The 16,573-nt window shown below is 43.5% G+C and overlaps 2 protein-coding genes across 2 annotated transcripts in view; both read left to right on the top strand.

The window, feature by feature from the left end:
- Window positions 1-507: 507 nt before the first annotated feature.
- LOC104429361 (putative disease resistance protein At3g14460) overlaps window positions 508-16,573 on the top strand; it is a 40,678-nt gene continuing 24,612 nt past the window's right edge. Inside the window, exon 1 of the mRNA XM_039300522.1 lies at window positions 508-4,633. Within this exon, the coding sequence (XP_039156456.1) occupies window positions 677-4,585 (3,909 nt within the window). The 5' untranslated portion in view covers window positions 508-676 and the 3' untranslated portion in view covers window positions 4,586-4,633. The remainder of the gene's footprint in view (window positions 4,634-16,573) is intronic.
- Window positions 12,280-13,632, top strand: LOC120286995 (putative disease resistance RPP13-like protein 1). The gene has a single exon (XM_039299620.1). It carries the CDS (start codon window positions 12,280-12,282, stop codon window positions 13,630-13,632), a length of 1,353 nt encoding a protein of 450 aa, XP_039155554.1.

A 16,573-nucleotide genomic window follows, 5' to 3' on the forward strand; every position in this document is an offset into this window, starting at 1 on the left:
ACCATTATTTAAAACAACAATGGCTATATCAATGCCTTTATTTAAAACAATTGATGCAATTTCAAATTCTTATTTGAAATAAGGTCTATTCGGGTTTTTATTTGAAAAAATGAGGCACTACAAGACTTTTTTTTTGAAATTTTCCCTTTATTTTATTTTAGGTTGCAATTCATGCCCGTGGACTGAACTAAAATATACTCTCTCTCTCTCTCTCTCTCTCTCTCTCTCTCTCTCTTTTTCCGCTTAAAAAAGCCGCTTGATCAAATATTATTTATCTTTAGCAAATGCACCTTGAATCAAGGGGAAATGACTTCGCATTTCTTCAGAAGTCTTCCAAACGCAAGTGCTCATGTCAACATTTGCATCAAGATTTCTAACCTTTCTGTTTCGAAAGTAGTATAGTTGCTGCGATTTTTCTTTTCGTATTTTATAAAATAAAATAAAAAAGTCAAAAACACACGGCGCATCACGTTGACCATCAACAGTCAATGCATGCCGATCAGCAGGCGCTGTCCATGTCTCGATCTCATCGTCACAGGCGAAGAATGTGAACCAAGCGATCAACCATCGATCTTCGAAGGAGAAGACTTCACAGATTGGCGCTTCTTCCGTCGGCGATCGTCCTCACTTCCTCTCCAATCGCCTCCCAGCTTCCTCCTGCATCCTGAAAATCCGTATGGCGGCGGCGCTCGTCGGCGGAGCATTTCTCTCCGCTTTCCTCCAGGTGCTCTTCGATCGGATGGCCTCCCGCGAGGTCGTCGACTTCTTCCGGTCGCGCAAGCTCGACCAGGGGAGGCTGCTCCAGAAGCTGGAGGCTGCGCTACTGTCCGCGAACGCCGTGCTGGACGACGCGGAGGAGAAGCAGATGACCAACGACTCCGTCAGGAAGTGGCTCGACGAGCTCAAGGACGCCGTCTACGACGCCGACGACCTGTTCGACGAGATCGCCACTGAAGATCTGAAGTGCGAAGCCGGGGTCGAGCCTCGGGCTCTCGTTTCTAAGGTCTGGAGCTTTGCTGCAGACGCTCGTAGGAGTAAATTGGGGGATAAGTTAGAGAGGGTTCGGGAGAGATTGGGGGATAAGTTAGAGAGGGTTCTGGAGAGATTGGAGAGCGTGGTGAAGCAGAGAGAAGTGCTGGGCCTAAGGGAAGGCATTCGCAGGAGGACGGCTAGAGCTTTGCCGACCACTTCGTTGGTCGAGGAATTGGGAGTTTTCGGGAGGGAGAAGGACAGGGAGGCGGTGATCGACTTGCTCTTGTCAGATCGGGGCGAAAATAACACCAGCGTGATGGCCATCGTTGGGATGGCCGGTGTCGGTAAGACAACGCTATCTCAGCTCGTGTTCAACGATGTTGCGGTGAAGGGGAGTTTCGAGTTGAGGGCGTGGGTTTCCGTGTCCGACCAATTCGACATCTGCAAGCTGACGGCGACGGCTCTCGAGGAGTTCTCCTCCCCGTCTAAGAAGGAGACCGAAAATCTCAACCAGCTTCAGCTCCAACTGAAGGACTTCTTGACTGGGAAGAAATTCCTATTGGTGTTGGATGATGTTTGGAATGAGGACTCAAATCTTTGGGATGCGTTCCTAGTTCCATTTATCTATGGAGCAAGAGGCAGCAAAATCGTCGTGACGACACGAAATGAAAATGTCGCATCGGTTGCTCGTGCCTTCTCGAAATACTATTTACAGAAGTTACAAGACAAGGAATGTTGGGACTTGTTCGCAAAACATGCATTTGACGAGCATAACTTCGAGGCGCGCACGAGACTTGAAGAAATCGGGCGAAGAATTGTAAAGAGATGTGATGGATTGCCTCTTGCGCTGAAGACTATAGGTAGCTTGTTACGCAGTGAGTCTGATATCAGGAAGTGGGAAAATATTGCAGAGAGTTATATTTGGAATTTGGCACCTGGAAAGAATGGAATTCTCCCTGCGTTGTTGTTAAGTTATCATTACCTTCCTCCACAACTGAAACGATGTTTCGCCTATTGTTCACTCTTCCCAAAGGATTGTATATATGAGAAGGACCAGCTGATCTTACTTTGGATGGCTGAGGGTTTGATAGAACAACCTAACGACAGCAGGACATTAGAGGAGGTAGGTGATCAATGCTTCTGTGATCTTGTGTCTAGATCTTTGCTTCATAGAGTAAGTGATGTCGAATCAAGCTTCTCGATGCATGACCTGGGAGTAAGCGATGTGAAATCGAGCTTTTCGATGCATGACCTGGTCAATGACTTAGCAAGATATGTAGCTGGTCGTTCTTTTTTCAGCTTGGACGGAGGCAATGCACACCAGGTGTCCTCAAGCACTCGCCATTTGTCATTTGTAAGAACTCAATGTGATGTCGCTTCCAGATTCAAAGTGCTAGCCGGGGCAACGAATTTGCGTACTTTCCTGCCGCTGAACGTGGATCATGTGAGATTTCGCGAGTGCAATTTGTTGACTGATGAGGTACTGCATGTTCGGTTGCCGCCCCTGAGACAGTTAAGGGTGCTATCTTTGTCTCATTATTGGAAAATCTCTACGTTGCCCAGTTCAATTGGACGTTTGAAGCATCTGCGCTATTTGAATCTCTCCCATAATGATAGTCTAATCAGATTGCCTGATACAATTACAGCTCTATACAACTTGCAAACCTTAATTCTTGCTTACTGTTGTTCTCTCGTTGAGTTACCGAGCAACATGGGCAGCCTAACCTGTCTGCGTCATCTTGATATAAGGAAGACATCCCTGAAGAGAATGCCACAGGGGATGAACAGACTGAAGAATTTGCAGATATTAACTAATTTCGTGGTGGCCAAAAACGATGGGACTAGGGTTAGGGAGCTAGGGGAGCTAGGGGATCTTATGGGTACACTCTCCATACAGGGTTTGCAGAATGTTGATAGTTACCGAGATGCTGAGACAGTCAATTTGCGGGAAAAGAGGTACTTGAAAAAGTTAGTACTGCAATGGGGTTCTGATAACAATATTATGCAGCAAAATTGCTTAAATGTATTGGACGAGCTGCAACCTCACTGGAACTTGAGAGAGCTTATCATTACATCCTATAGTGGTAGGTCATTTTCCAATTGGCTGGGACACAGTTCATTCTCTAATATGTCTGTCGCGCGTCTTGAAACATGCAAGCACTGTGTGTCATTGCCTCCTTTAGGACAGCTACCATCTCTGGAGAGGTTGATAATCGAAGGATTTGATGGAGTTACAAGTGTGGGTACTGAATTCAATGGTAGTAACTGTATACCTTTTCAGTCACTAAAGTACTTGGAATTTGCTGACATGCACAATTGGAAAGAGTGGGCTTCTTTTGCAATAGAGACAAGAGGTCTTACCTTTGCACATCTGCAGCAGCTTTGTATTAGAAATTGCCCGCGGTTGAGTGGAGGTTTACCCGGCCATCTCCCTTCTCTAACAACCTTGTCCATTGGAAAGTGCCCACAGCTAGCGTCTTCTCTACCAATTGCACCACTTCTCCGTGAGATCAAGTTGGATGATTGTGGAAAGGTTTCGGGAGTTGAGCCTCTCGTAAATGGCACTGAGTTACGAGATATTGAAATCAAGAATCTTTCAACCCTTCCCTCGAGGTTTCTTCCTCCTACCATGACAAGACTCCATCTTGAAGACTGTCATGAAATAGAGTTGCCAATACATAGATGCCATGAATCTCTCCAATATCTAAACTTATGGCGGAGCTGCGATTCACTTGTATCCTTTCCTCTGGAAATTTTCCCCTCGCTTAAGAAAATTCAGTTGCGGGAGATTCAAAATTTGGAACGTCTTTCAAATTCATACGGTTCTCCACTTCTTTCGATGTACATTAGTTGTTGTCCTGAATTTAGATCTTTCCCTGCGAAAGAATTTTCTGCCCCATGCCTCACTTCATTAGAGTTGGATCACTGCTGTCATCTAAACTATCTGCCAGAAAACATGCAGGCTCTCCTTCCTTCGCTTCGGTCACTGAAAATATCCTCATGTCCACAACTCGAGTCATTTCCCGAGCGGGGTTTACCCTCCAAGTTGGTGGCGCTTTCACTCTTTGATTGTAACAAGCTCATCACTAGCCGCCAGGATTGGGGTCTTCAGTCACTATGCTCTCTTGAAACTTTTGCCATTGGGCAAGACAAAAATATAGACTCATTTCCTGAGATAGGGCTTCTGCCAACCTCTCTTACCTTTTTGAATATATTTGGCTTTGAGAATCTGACGTCCCTGAACTCCAAAGGGCTTCATAGCCTGAGCTCTCTTGAAAAACTTTTTATTAACCAGTGTCCTAAGCTCCATTCGTTCCCAAAAGAGGGACAAATTCTGCCGCCTTCTCTTACCAGTCTGGTGATTTTTAATGTGGGTCTAAAATCACTGGATAACTTAGGGCTCCACCACCTCACTTGTCTCAAAAACTTCCGCATAGTTGGCTGCGGAAGTCTTCGATCCATGCCAGCGAAGGGCTTGTCATCCTCCCTTTCCTATCTATTTGTCCATGGGTGCCCTTTGCTGGCGAAAAGATGCCAGCGGAAGAAAGGAAAAGATTGGCTCCTAGTTTCGCACATTCGCTGCATCGTGATTGAAGGTGTGCTCGTCACATGATCTTATATCTTGTTTTACAATCCCTCCTTTTACCAAGATCTCACTCAGGTGTCTCCCTTGGCCCTACACTAAGTAAGCTATTTATTTATTCACGACATACTTCAGTCGCTCTGTGATCAAGCACTAACATCTGCCTGTATTTGCCACATGCTACTCTAATAATGCTCCACAATGGAGATTATATGTAGTTTTACCGGCTTTCCATTGTTGTTCCTACGATTGGGCTGCATAATATATTTATTGGTTGACGAATTATTTAGCTAGAGCGTCTACTTTTCCCCTTCTCCATTCTCTCTATATAAATCGCACTGCCATACTTCAGCTAAGCATCTGTCACAATCTTTATACCCTCATCGGGAAATGATTATTTTATTGCTACTTTATGTTGCCATCAGTTAACAGTAGTTAATAGAGCAAAGAGATTCATGGCCATCTAAAGAAGGCCTAGCCTTGATTGGGCCATCCAGATGAAATTATTTTTTCTCACGTCCTCAAGTTAAAAAGAGAATAAATTTGCTCTTATCAACGCATGCTTTCTGTTGCATAAAGCTGGATAATATTTCGAGGGAGACGTAAATTCTTAAGACTTGGCATGACTCATGAATGACCTGTGCTACGCTTGCTAGAACAGTGTGGTATCATGGGTGGAGTGTGTTTCTGTTTGCTTTATATTTTTATTTGTCAATTTCAGCTTAACATCACTCTAAAGTTGTACAATTTAACAAATATTCCCTACCGACATGTAGAATTCTAATCCATGGAATGTGAAAATGAACAGTTCAAGAGATGCGAGTGACTCGGTTTTTTGTAGTGACATCTCCACTTTTGTCACTAATTATATCATGATATCCAACTAAATCCGTCAAACAGAAGGTCTAAAAAAAGTGTGAAAAAGTTAGGTTTTTATTTGTTGAAGTTGAAAGTTTGCATCTCAAAATGCAATTTGATCAAATTATATGAACCTATTGTAATTTACCCTATTTTGAGAGAATATAGTTTCTTTTGAGGGAATTTAAGTGGTTTTATGTGCACTAACTGTTGAGGAGCTTCTGTGGATGGAGATAGAGCTGGAAATGTATTGCTGGCTTTTAGCTCGATTAGAATATCCTTTAGTTGTTAATACTTGTCTTTCAATCGTTGCAGGTGGAGTGCTTCTAGATGGGGCTAGACTAACTAATGTTCCAAAAATACATTATGCATCCACGATTAGCAATACAGGCACTTGCTTTATTGAGATGCATGAATGAATTGTGTTAGAAAAAGTCGAACAATGTGGGATTAGTATTGGCATGGAATAGTTAATATATCTTAGTTGGCCATTGCTTTAAGCTTTTGAGTAAAAGTGGCCTAACTGGATTAATTGAAAGGTTTGGACTTGGTCTCTCTCTTGGTTTCCGCTACGCGCTCCCAAGCCAATCATTGATTGGTGGCAACCTGTTGGCGCAAAAGAATACTTGGATTAAGGAGGAAGTATACTAAACATCGAGCTTACATGTAAGAGGGAGATAAGAACTGATGTGGTGTGGACTTAATATATCTTAGTTGGTCCATGATTCATTGACTTAAGCTTTTGAGTATATGTTAGGTCCGACTATATTTATTGACGAGGTCGAACTTAGGTTCTCTCTTGGTGATCTCCCATGTGATGGCATTGGGTTTTTGCTAGGCACTACCAACATGCGGTGGTGGATGTCGAATTCTGCTTTGGATGGACCTATTCTTCTCCCACGATATCAAGATAGTTTCAGTAAGAGGGTTGTGAGACAGTAATGCTCAGTCTTCGCAAGATGAGTGGATTCTGAGGATATGGAGCAGCATAGGCAATGGGATGGTGGAAATTGGCAAGGAAAACAAATCCATTTTTCATGCAGTCAGCAAGCCAAGTGATCACTGGAAATGACAGAATCAAGGTCAACTAGGAGTATCGAAATTTCATTGTCACTTTGCAACTTGTGAGAAATTGTTTACCAATGAGTGCGAGTGCAGGAGAGGCACTCCAATGCGATTGCAACGTTTAATTAAACGCAACAACATGCCATGGGGAAGTACTTGCCTAATGGTTTGGTTCGATTGTTGTTTATGCAAGCTGACACTTGTCGTAGTGGAGAAACAAGAAACCATTCAAGGTAAAGCGGATCCAAAGCATGACCTGTAGTTGTACATCCCAAGTGTCGATGTTGTAGCATTGGAAGCAAGGATCATATCGGAAACTGATGATGGGCATGAGATGAGTGGGTTATGGAGAGATTGTTTGATATAGCTTTTCGATGGTAGTTGTGACAGTAAAACTGGATGCTTTTGCTTTCGCAAGGTAACATCTCATAATTATCATATGGAACCGGGAAGCTGTCCCGTCTAGCTTTTAGCTGTTGCTATGTGTTACTTGTGACATCCTGATTTCGAGTCTGATTTCGATGAGATGAAATGGGCTTTTCATCGACGCGCTTATAGCCTTATTCTCTGAGAGGGGCCCTCATGGGTGAAATCATTAATGGATTTTAACGCAATAAACTTGAGAATTCGACTAAGAGTCGACTACTCGACCGTGTTGATTTGCAAGGGTCATTACGACATTGCCAGAAATCGATCAGGGACCAGAGTGTGGGTGATTCCACCTAATTGCAAAATAATCATCGATCGACACTAGACCGATTTTTCTATCGTTTTGGTACCCGGTACCCGTAAATGAAATCTCGAGATTTTCACGACAATTGAGGGTCGCCAATATGTCGAAGATATACAATGTGACTCGAGATAAATTGATCACGGGTCAATTGCACCAAAAATTCCTAGAAGTTATCCGGTCATGCTAAAAGCGTGCCGAATTGAAATTAATCGCGAACTGGAACCTGATTTCAGAAATCGAAAGTTCTGTCATGTTACAATCTATTTTAGGAATTTCGACTCATCCTTCAAAGAATTTTCGGAGATCCTGGTATTTTTATGGAAATTTGTTTCAGGACGTTGCGGAAAATTAGCGGAAATTCGGATGGACCAAATTAAAAAAAATTGGGACTTCCAAGCCGAGCCTTTGAGCATCAGAGACTTACAGAAAATTGTTTGGGTTGTTTCCTTGGCAAAATTGGACCTCAATATGGAGATTTGAGTGAGGAATTGAAGTTAATATTGGTAAAATTCGGATTAAGGCATGGGGCAGCATCTTTGGTTTCAAAAATTGGATAATTGGTGGTTTATTTTGTGGATTATAAGGCTGGAAAGTATTATGAGACATTAGAATATTTGTGAGGAGTTTGAGGGGACCAAGCAATCAATGGAAGGGATAGAATTGGTGGGCTTCTTTAGCAAGTCAAGGCCGCCGCCCTCCTCCTTCTTGCGTTTCAATCCGTCGACCCCTTCTGCTTTTGCTCTCGCTCTCATTATTTGCTTTCTACCTCATCCCCATTTTCATTTATTCCTCACGCCTCTTCCCATCATCATCACCAATCCATCATCCAACGTCCACCAATTTCTCCACTCACTCTCTTCCTCGCAGCCATATAAGCCCACGAACGAAGCCTCCACTAAGTCAAACTTTCTTGGCCTATTTTGGTTGTTGACTCCTCTTGCCGGGCGTCTTTCAATCCACGAGACTGCAGCTCCACCACTTCCTCTCTCTCTCTCGTTGAACCCTCTGCCATCTCACGTCCGAAGTTCCATCCCTCTTCTCCACCGAAATTCAACAACAGCTGAAGACCACTGAAGCCACGAAACAGCTTCCGTTCATCCACCGAGATCCCATCTCTTAACGTGCTGCTGCCTGCCACTCCATGCTAGCGCCTTTTGAAGACCGAGCAAACCAACGCCTCCATGATTTCCATTTGTCCAGCAACCGAATCTACACCTCCCAGCTTCTTCGGTCAAAACCCCAAGTCGAAGCCCTTCCATCATCGACCGAAGCCGTCCCACGAATCGTCCAGCAGCTTCGGTCTATTTCATCTCGTGGATCAGCCGCAACAAAGTCTGCAGCCCATCCAACCTGTTCTCAGCCCAGTTGAAGTCTTCAAGTCCAGCAAGTGTCTTCGGCCCATTGGATTTTGGCCCAATCTAGCGAAGCCCAACAAGATCAGAAGCCCGCAATTTTGGGGCCCAAGCCCACAAAGTCAGCCCGCTTCAGGCCCGGTCCAATTCAAAAACAAATCTCATAGTGGACTAAGATTTGTTGGGCCCGTTTTAGACTCGACCCGAGTGTTCGCCAACGCCGCCGAAAATTCAGATTTCGGCCGTTGTCGCGTCGTCATTGCGGTGAACCGGTTTCCGCAATTAACCGGTGAGTTTATTTACTAAACTCTTCTTAGTAGACTAATGACGTCTAAGGGGTGTTTAGATTTATTTAATTAGAAATTAGGTGGTTAGTTAGATTAATTTAGTGATTTAATTATGTACTTATGCATGTTAGGTGGTTAAATTAGATTAAGTGAGGCCTAGATAAATTGTGTTATTTATCTAGAAGGGTTCGGGAATTTTCCGGGTCCGTATTGGTATTTAATTTAGTGATTTTGGCCTAGGTTGGCATTTTAGTATTTAAATTGATTTATTTAATTAATTTTAGAAATTATTTAATAATTAATTCTTTTTCGGAAATTAGTCCGGGATAGCTGGTGACTAGAGTTGCGTACTGATTGCAATGGTGTGTTCAATTTTTGCAGTTGGATGTTAATTTGTGCAAATTGAGTGCTGATTCAATTCCAAAAATTATGAATTTCGATATTTATTCAGAAAATCCCGAGTATTAGGTTTTAACACCAAAAATAGTTTTATACACTATATAAACCAGTGGGATTTTAAATTGGAGATATCAATTTTTCTAGTGTAAATTGACCGTGTACCCATACACAACTATTTTACAGTGTATTTATAATACGAAGAAAATAGGCCAGGTTCACTATTTTAATTGAGACATTTGAGTACAATGCACAGTGTCCTGGGTCGAGATTGATTGGTCGTGTGTTGGTTAAGAAAAACCGTCATAGGCTATTAAGCCGGACGTTACCCATTCATTGGGACTCGGGTCGTAGTAGATTTTGGACCTACGCTCCTTTGGGGAAGCCGTCTAATTGAGAGACGTCATCGTGCTCATGGTGGGAGACAAAGCCTGGTTATGCCAGAAGACACCAAACTTATGAGTAGGTTGTACTCAGGTTGCAGTAGATTTTAGACCTACGCCCCTTCGGGGAAGTCGTCTAATGGAGAGACGTCATCATGCTCAAAGGAGGTGAGACGACGCCTGGCAATGCCAAAAGACCGCCAATTTTGGAGTTAGCCGTACCTTTAACGGGTATAATTAACAATTGGAACACATGATGGTTGAGTTTGATGCACTTGATTATGAGATCAAAACTGTGTGGCGTGGAACAGGTTCCTAGTGATTAATTGAATTGATGAGATGTTCCAGTTGTTATGTGCATTAGTTATATGCATTGCGATATGAATTATACTGACCTGCATGAAGGAACTAAGGCGAGGTAAGTTCCTTGTTCTAATTGTATGGTTGTGTGGCTAGAGCGCCCTGAAGCGTATTTCCCTCCTAATCAGGGTTTAATGGGTGTACTTGCTAAAACATTGTTTCACTGGTTATTGAATAACCATTTTCAGGTCCTTAGAAGGCGGTCGTGGAAGACCAAGGTCTCAAAGTCTAAGGAGGAGAAATATGGAGGACCAGTGGATATGTCCTATCAGTATGTCGTAGAACAGCCTCTTGTGAGAGTCGATCATTTTCTAGGCTTTCGACTAAACTCGTTTTGTGCCTGAATCTCGTTGTTTATAGAAGTGTGCTTTTATGAATTGATATCATTCTTTTCTATCCTGAGATAATTATTGTTAGGGGATTTATTTTCACTTCCGCATGTGCTTAAAAATCAATGGGTCGGCGACTCGTCTGGGGAAGTCACAAAATTTTATCGACCAGAGAGGGATGGGCACGCGCTTAGGGTTCGAGGCGTGACATTACCAAATGATCGCAACTACGATTATACCAAACGGGCCCCGAGTTGAGCTTCATAGTCTATACAGGATCGGGAGGGTTTGAAGAATTGGTTGGTTGATTCTTCCCTCTCTTTGGTTGAGTGGTTCATCTCTTCTTCAAAAGCACCTCTAATTCTCTAGGACAGACTTAAGCAAGGAGAGGGTATATCTCCTCCATTCAAGCGTGTACCCCCATTCAAGTGTGTACTCGTTTTGCTATAGGAGGGTATAACATATAATGAATAAGTGAATTTGGGGTCTTGTACGAGTCCGACTTATTTGTCATGTTTGAGTTTGAAATCATCATATGTACATCAAAAGTAGTGGTGTATGTATATATAAGGATGAACAACCTGATTTGAATGAATCACATAGTTAAGAAAGATGAATCAAATAACCTTCATTTCCAATTTCAAAATCTGTAAAGGCGTCATTTCTCGATATGGAGAACCAGTACAGAAACCTTGTGGCTATGCAAGATAGACAATTATTTTGAAACGATGTAGTGTATTCTACTAGTCAACGCCGGCATAACTAGCAGTGGATGCCGATCCTGATGTAACTATTTTGAAATGATGTAGTGTAATATATCAACTCCAGCACAACTAGTAGGTGGATGCTGATCCTGATTTAACTCCCACAAATTCGCAAGTGAGAAGGGGAGATGAAGCATCTAAGAAAGAGAAAAACTCTTTCGCTCGCTAAATAACTTGGACATATAGACCAACAAGAATTGTGATCTTCCTAGCACTAGCGTTCACCCAACCAAAACACCCACAGCAACTCGAAAGTGATCGGGAAAAAGATAGACTGCAAGACAAGATGCACGACGCAAGTCATATCTCGCAACATAATATCATCAGGGTAGTTAACAAATAGCATCTCCTAGTCTCAATTCGTCCAACTGAGGAACAACATAGCACGACCCCTGTTTTAAACTGAAATTTATCAATTTCTAGCATCGCATTCCCGAGCATCAACTAGGCTAGACATGTGCATAAGAGTGAAGTCGTGCATGATTGTGCAGCAAACAGAGCACAAGAAGAAAACCACCTAACTGATCCAACCAAACCTCAAAAACAGAAATGGTTATGGGTACGTACAGTCGTGAGGCAAACTCCTATTGGACAGTTCCAAAATGACCACCTAGCTCAATACAGTTCTCCATAGTTTACCGTATCACTTGATTAAATATCGTTTATCTTGGGCGAATGCACCTTATTTTAGAAGGGAAATGACCCCGCATTCTTCAAAAGGCTTCCAAACGCAAGTGCTCATGTCGATATTTGCATCAACATTTCCAATGTCTCTGTTTCAAAAAATTACAGTTTTTCTTTTTTAATAAAAAAAACAGTCGAAACCACATGGTCCATCACGTTGACCCATCGTTGGTCAACGTATATGCCAACCAGCAAGCGCTGTCCATGTCCACTTCGAAGGAGAAAGACTTCACAGACCGCTGCTTCTTCTTCTTCTTCCGTCGGCGATCGTCTTCACTTCTTCTCCAATCGGCTTCCAGCTTCTTCCTGCATCCTGAAATTCCCTATGGCGGCGGTGCTCGTCGGCGGAGCATTTCTCTCAGCTTTCCTCCAGGTACTCTTTGACCGGATGGCCTCCCGCGAGGTGGTCGACTTCTTCCGGTCGCGCAAGCTCGGCAAGGGGAGGCTGCTGCAGAAGCTGGAGGCTGCGCTCCGTCTGCGAACGCCGTGCTGGACGACGCGGAGGAGAAGCAGATGACCAACGACTCCATCAGGAAGTGGCTCGACGAGCTCAAGGACGCCGTGTACGACGCCGACGACCTGTTCGACGAGATTGCCGCCGAGGATCTAAAGCGAGAAGCCGGGTGCGAGCCTCGGGCCCTCGCTTGTAAGGTCTGCAGCTTCGCTTCGGACGCTTGTACGAGTGGACTAGGGGATAATTTAGAGAAGGTTCTGGAGAGATTGGAGAGCGTGGTGAAGCAGAGAGAAGTGCTGGGCCTAAGGGAAGGTATTCGCGAGAGGACGCCTAGAGCTTTGCCGACCACTTCATTGGTCGAGGAATCGGGCATCTTCGGGAGGGAGAAGGACAGGAAGGCGGTGATCGAGTTGCTCTTGTCGGATCGGGGCGAAAAGAACACCAGCGTGATGGCCATAGTTGGGATGGGCGGTGTTGGCAAGACCACGCTATCTCAGCTCGTGTTCAACGATGGTGTGGTGAAAAGGAGTTTCGAGTTGAGGGCGTGGGTTTCAGTGTCCGACCAATTCGATATCTGCAAGCTGACGGCGATGGCTCTCGAGGAGTTCTCCTCGTCTAAGAAGGAGGCCGAAAATCTCAACCAGCTTCAGCTCCAGCTGAAGAACTTATTGACAGGGAAAAAGTTTCTATTGGTCTTGGATGATTTTTGGAATGAGGACTTCAATATTTGGAATGCGTTCCTAGTTCCTTTTACCTATGGAGCAAGAGGCAGCAAAATCATCGTGACGACACGAAATGAAAGAGTCGCATCGGTTGCTTGTGCCGTCTCAACATACCCTTTACAGAAGTTGCAAGACAAGGAATCGTGGGACTTGTTCACAAAACATGCGTTTGACCAGCATAACTTCGAGGTGCGCTCGAGACTTGAAGAAATCGGGCGAAGAATTGTAAAGAGATGTGATGGATTGCCTCTTGCGCTGAAGACTATAGGTAGCTTGTTACGCAGTGAGTTTGGTATCAGGAAGTGGGAAATAATTGCAGAGAGTGACATTTGGGATTTTCCACCTGGAAAGAATGAAATTCTCCCTGCGTTGTTGTTAAGTTATCATTACTTTCCTCCACAACTGAAACGATGTTTTGCCTATTGTTCAGTCTTCCCAAAGGATTGTAGATATGAGAGGGACCGGCTGATCTTACTTTGGATTGCTGAGGGCATGATAAAACAACCTAACGACAGCAGGACATTAGAGGAAGTAGGTGATCAGTGCTTCTGTGATCTAGTGTCTAGATCTTTGCTTCATAGAGTAAGCGACGTCGAATCAAGTTTCTGGATGCATGACCTGGTCAATGACTTAGCAAGATATGTAGCTAGTCGATCTTTTTTTAGCTTGGATGGAGGCAATGCACACTAGGTGTCCTCAAGCACTCGCCATTTGTCATTTGTAAGAACTGAGTATGATGTCGTTTCTAGATTCAGAGTGTTAGCTGGGGCAATGAATTTGTGTACTTTCCTGCCGCTAAACATGGGTCATGTGAGATTTTACGAGTACAATTTGTTGACTGATGAGGTACTGCATGTTCTGTTGCCGACCCTGAGATGGTTAAGGGTGCTATCTTTGTCTCATTATCAGAAAATCTCTACATTGCCTAGTTCAATTGGATGTTTGAAGCATCTGCGCTATTTGAATCTCTCCAATAATGCTAGTCTAATCAGATTGCCTGATTCAATTACATCTCTATACAACTTGCAAACCTTAATTCTTGCTTACTGTTGGTGTCTCGTTAAGTTATCGAGAAACATGGGCAGCCTAACCTGTCTGCGTCATCTTGATATAAGGTGGACATCCCCGGAGAGAATGCCGTGGGGGATGAACAGACTGAAGAATTTGCATATATTAACTAATTTGGTGGTGGCCAAAAACGGTGGGACTAGGGTTAGGGAGCTAGGGGGGCTAGAGAATCTTATGGGTACACTCTCCATACAGGGTTTGCAAAATGTTGATAGTTACCGAGATGCCGAGATAGTCAATTTGCAAGGAAAGAGCTACTTGAAAAAGTTAGTACTGGAATGGGGTTATGATGACAATATTACACAGCAAAATAGCTTAAATGTATTGAACAAGCTGCAACCTCATTGGAACTTGAGAGAGCTTATCATTATATCCTATGGAGGTAGGTCATTTTCCACTTGGCTGGGACACGGTTCATTCTCTAATATGTCAGTCGTGTGTCTTGAATCTTGCAAGCACTTTGTGTGTCATTGCCTCCTTTAGGACAGCTACCATCTCTCGGAGAAGTTGATAATCGAAGGATTCGATGGAGTTACAAGTGTGGGTACTGAATTCAATGGTAAGCGTATACCTTTTCAATCATTTCAGTACTTGGAATTTGGTGGCATGTGCAGCTGGAAAGAGTGGGCTTCTTTTGCAATAGAGACAGGAGGTCTTGCCTTTGCACATATGCAGGAGCTTTGTATTACAAATTGCCCCCAGTTGAGTGGAGGTTTACCCAGCCATCTCCCTTCTCTAACAGCCTTGTCCATTGAAGGGTGCTCACAGCTAACGTCTTCTCTACCATTTGCACCGCTTCTCCATAAGATCAATTTGGATTATTGTGGAAAGGTTTCTGGAGTTGAGCCTCTCCTAAATGGCACCGAGTTACGAGATATGGAAATCAAGAATCTTTCAACCCTTCCCTTGAGGTTTCTCCCTCCTTCTATGACAAGACTCAATCTTGAGGGCAGTCATGAAATAGAGTTGCCAATACACAGATGCCATGAATCTCTCCAATATCTAAACTTGAAAAGGAGCTGCGATTCACTTATATCATTTCCTCTGGAAATTTTCCCCTCACTTAAGATTATTCAGTTAAGGAAGATTAAAAAATTGGAACATCTTAAAATTCTGACAGTTCTCCACTTCTTCTCCATTCGATGGACATTGCTGATTGCCCTAAATTTAGATCTTTCCCTGCGGGAGGATTGGCTGCCCCATGCCTCACTTCATTAGATTTGAATGACTGTCGTCGTCTAAAGTATCTGCCAGAAAACATGCAAGCTCTCCTTCCCTCGCTTCGGTCACTAACAATATCCTCATGTCCACAACTCGAGTCATTTCCCGAGAGGGGTTTACCCTCCAAGTTGGTCACGCTTTCACTCTCTAATTGTGACAAGCTCATCATTGGCTACAAGGATTGGGGCCTTCAATCACTATGTTCTCTTAAAACTTTTGTCATTGGGCAAGAGAAAAATATAGTCATTTCCTGAGATAGGGCTTCTCCCAACCTCTCTTACCTCTCTGCATATCTCTGGCTTTGAGAATCTGACATCCCTAAACTCCAAAGGGCTTCATAGCCTGAGCTCCCTTGAATACCTGACCATTGGCAAATGTCCAAAGCTCCATTCCTTCCCAAAAGAGGGACAAATTCTGCCCGCTTCTCTTACCACTCTGTCAATTTATGGAGTGGGTCTAAAATCACTGGATAACTTAGGGCTCCACCACCTCACTTGTCTCAAAGAATTTCGCATAGATAGCTGCCGATGTCTTCGATCCTTGCCAGCAGAGGGCTTGTCATCCTTCATTTCCAATCTATTTATCCATCGGTGCCCTTTGCTGATGAAAAGATGCCATTGGAAGAAATGGAAAGATTGGCCCCTAGTTTCGCACATTCGCTGCATCGTGATTGAACGTGTGCTCGTCACACGATCATATATCTTGCTTTACAATCCTCCTTTTACCAAGATCTCACTCAGGTATCTCCCCTGGCCCTACACTAAGTAAGTCATTTATTTATTCAGGACATACTTCAGTCGCTTTGTGGTCAAGCACTAACATCTGACTGTATTTGCCGCATGCTACTCTAATAACACTTCACAATGGAGATTATTTGTAGTTTCACCGGCTTTCCATTGTTGTTCCTACGATTGGGCTGCATAATTTCTTTATTGGTTGCCGAGTTATTTAGCTGGAGCGTCTGCTTTTCCCCTTCTCCATTCTCTCTATATAAATCACACTACCATACTTCAGCTAAGTGTCTGTCATGGTCTTTATAGTCTCACCTGGGAATGATTATTTCATTGCTACTTTATGTCGCCATCAGATTATTTCAGCTTTAAGATCTCACTATTGTCCACACCTACAAATGCCAACTTATAGAACCGTTTGTGCGTGAGCTGACAATAGTAAATAGAGCAAAGAGATTCATGGTCATCTAAAGAAGGCCTAGCCTTGATTAGGCTATCTAGATGAAATTATTTTTTCTCGAACTCTGGCACGTCCTCAAGTTAAAAAGAGAGTAAATTTGTTCTTATCAACAAATGCTTTATGTTGTGTAAAGCTGTATAATATTACGAGG

The sequence above is a fragment of the Eucalyptus grandis genome, chromosome 8 (assembly GCF_016545825.1).
Source record: "Eucalyptus grandis isolate ANBG69807.140 chromosome 8, ASM1654582v1, whole genome shotgun sequence".
Classification (NCBI taxonomy): domain Eukaryota; kingdom Viridiplantae; phylum Streptophyta; class Magnoliopsida; order Myrtales; family Myrtaceae; genus Eucalyptus; species Eucalyptus grandis.

Coding starts and splice junctions, on each gene's coding strand:
- LOC120286995 (XM_039299620.1), top strand. CDS start 12,280: ATGACCAACGACTCCATCAGGAAGTGGCTCGACGAGCTCAAGGACGCC.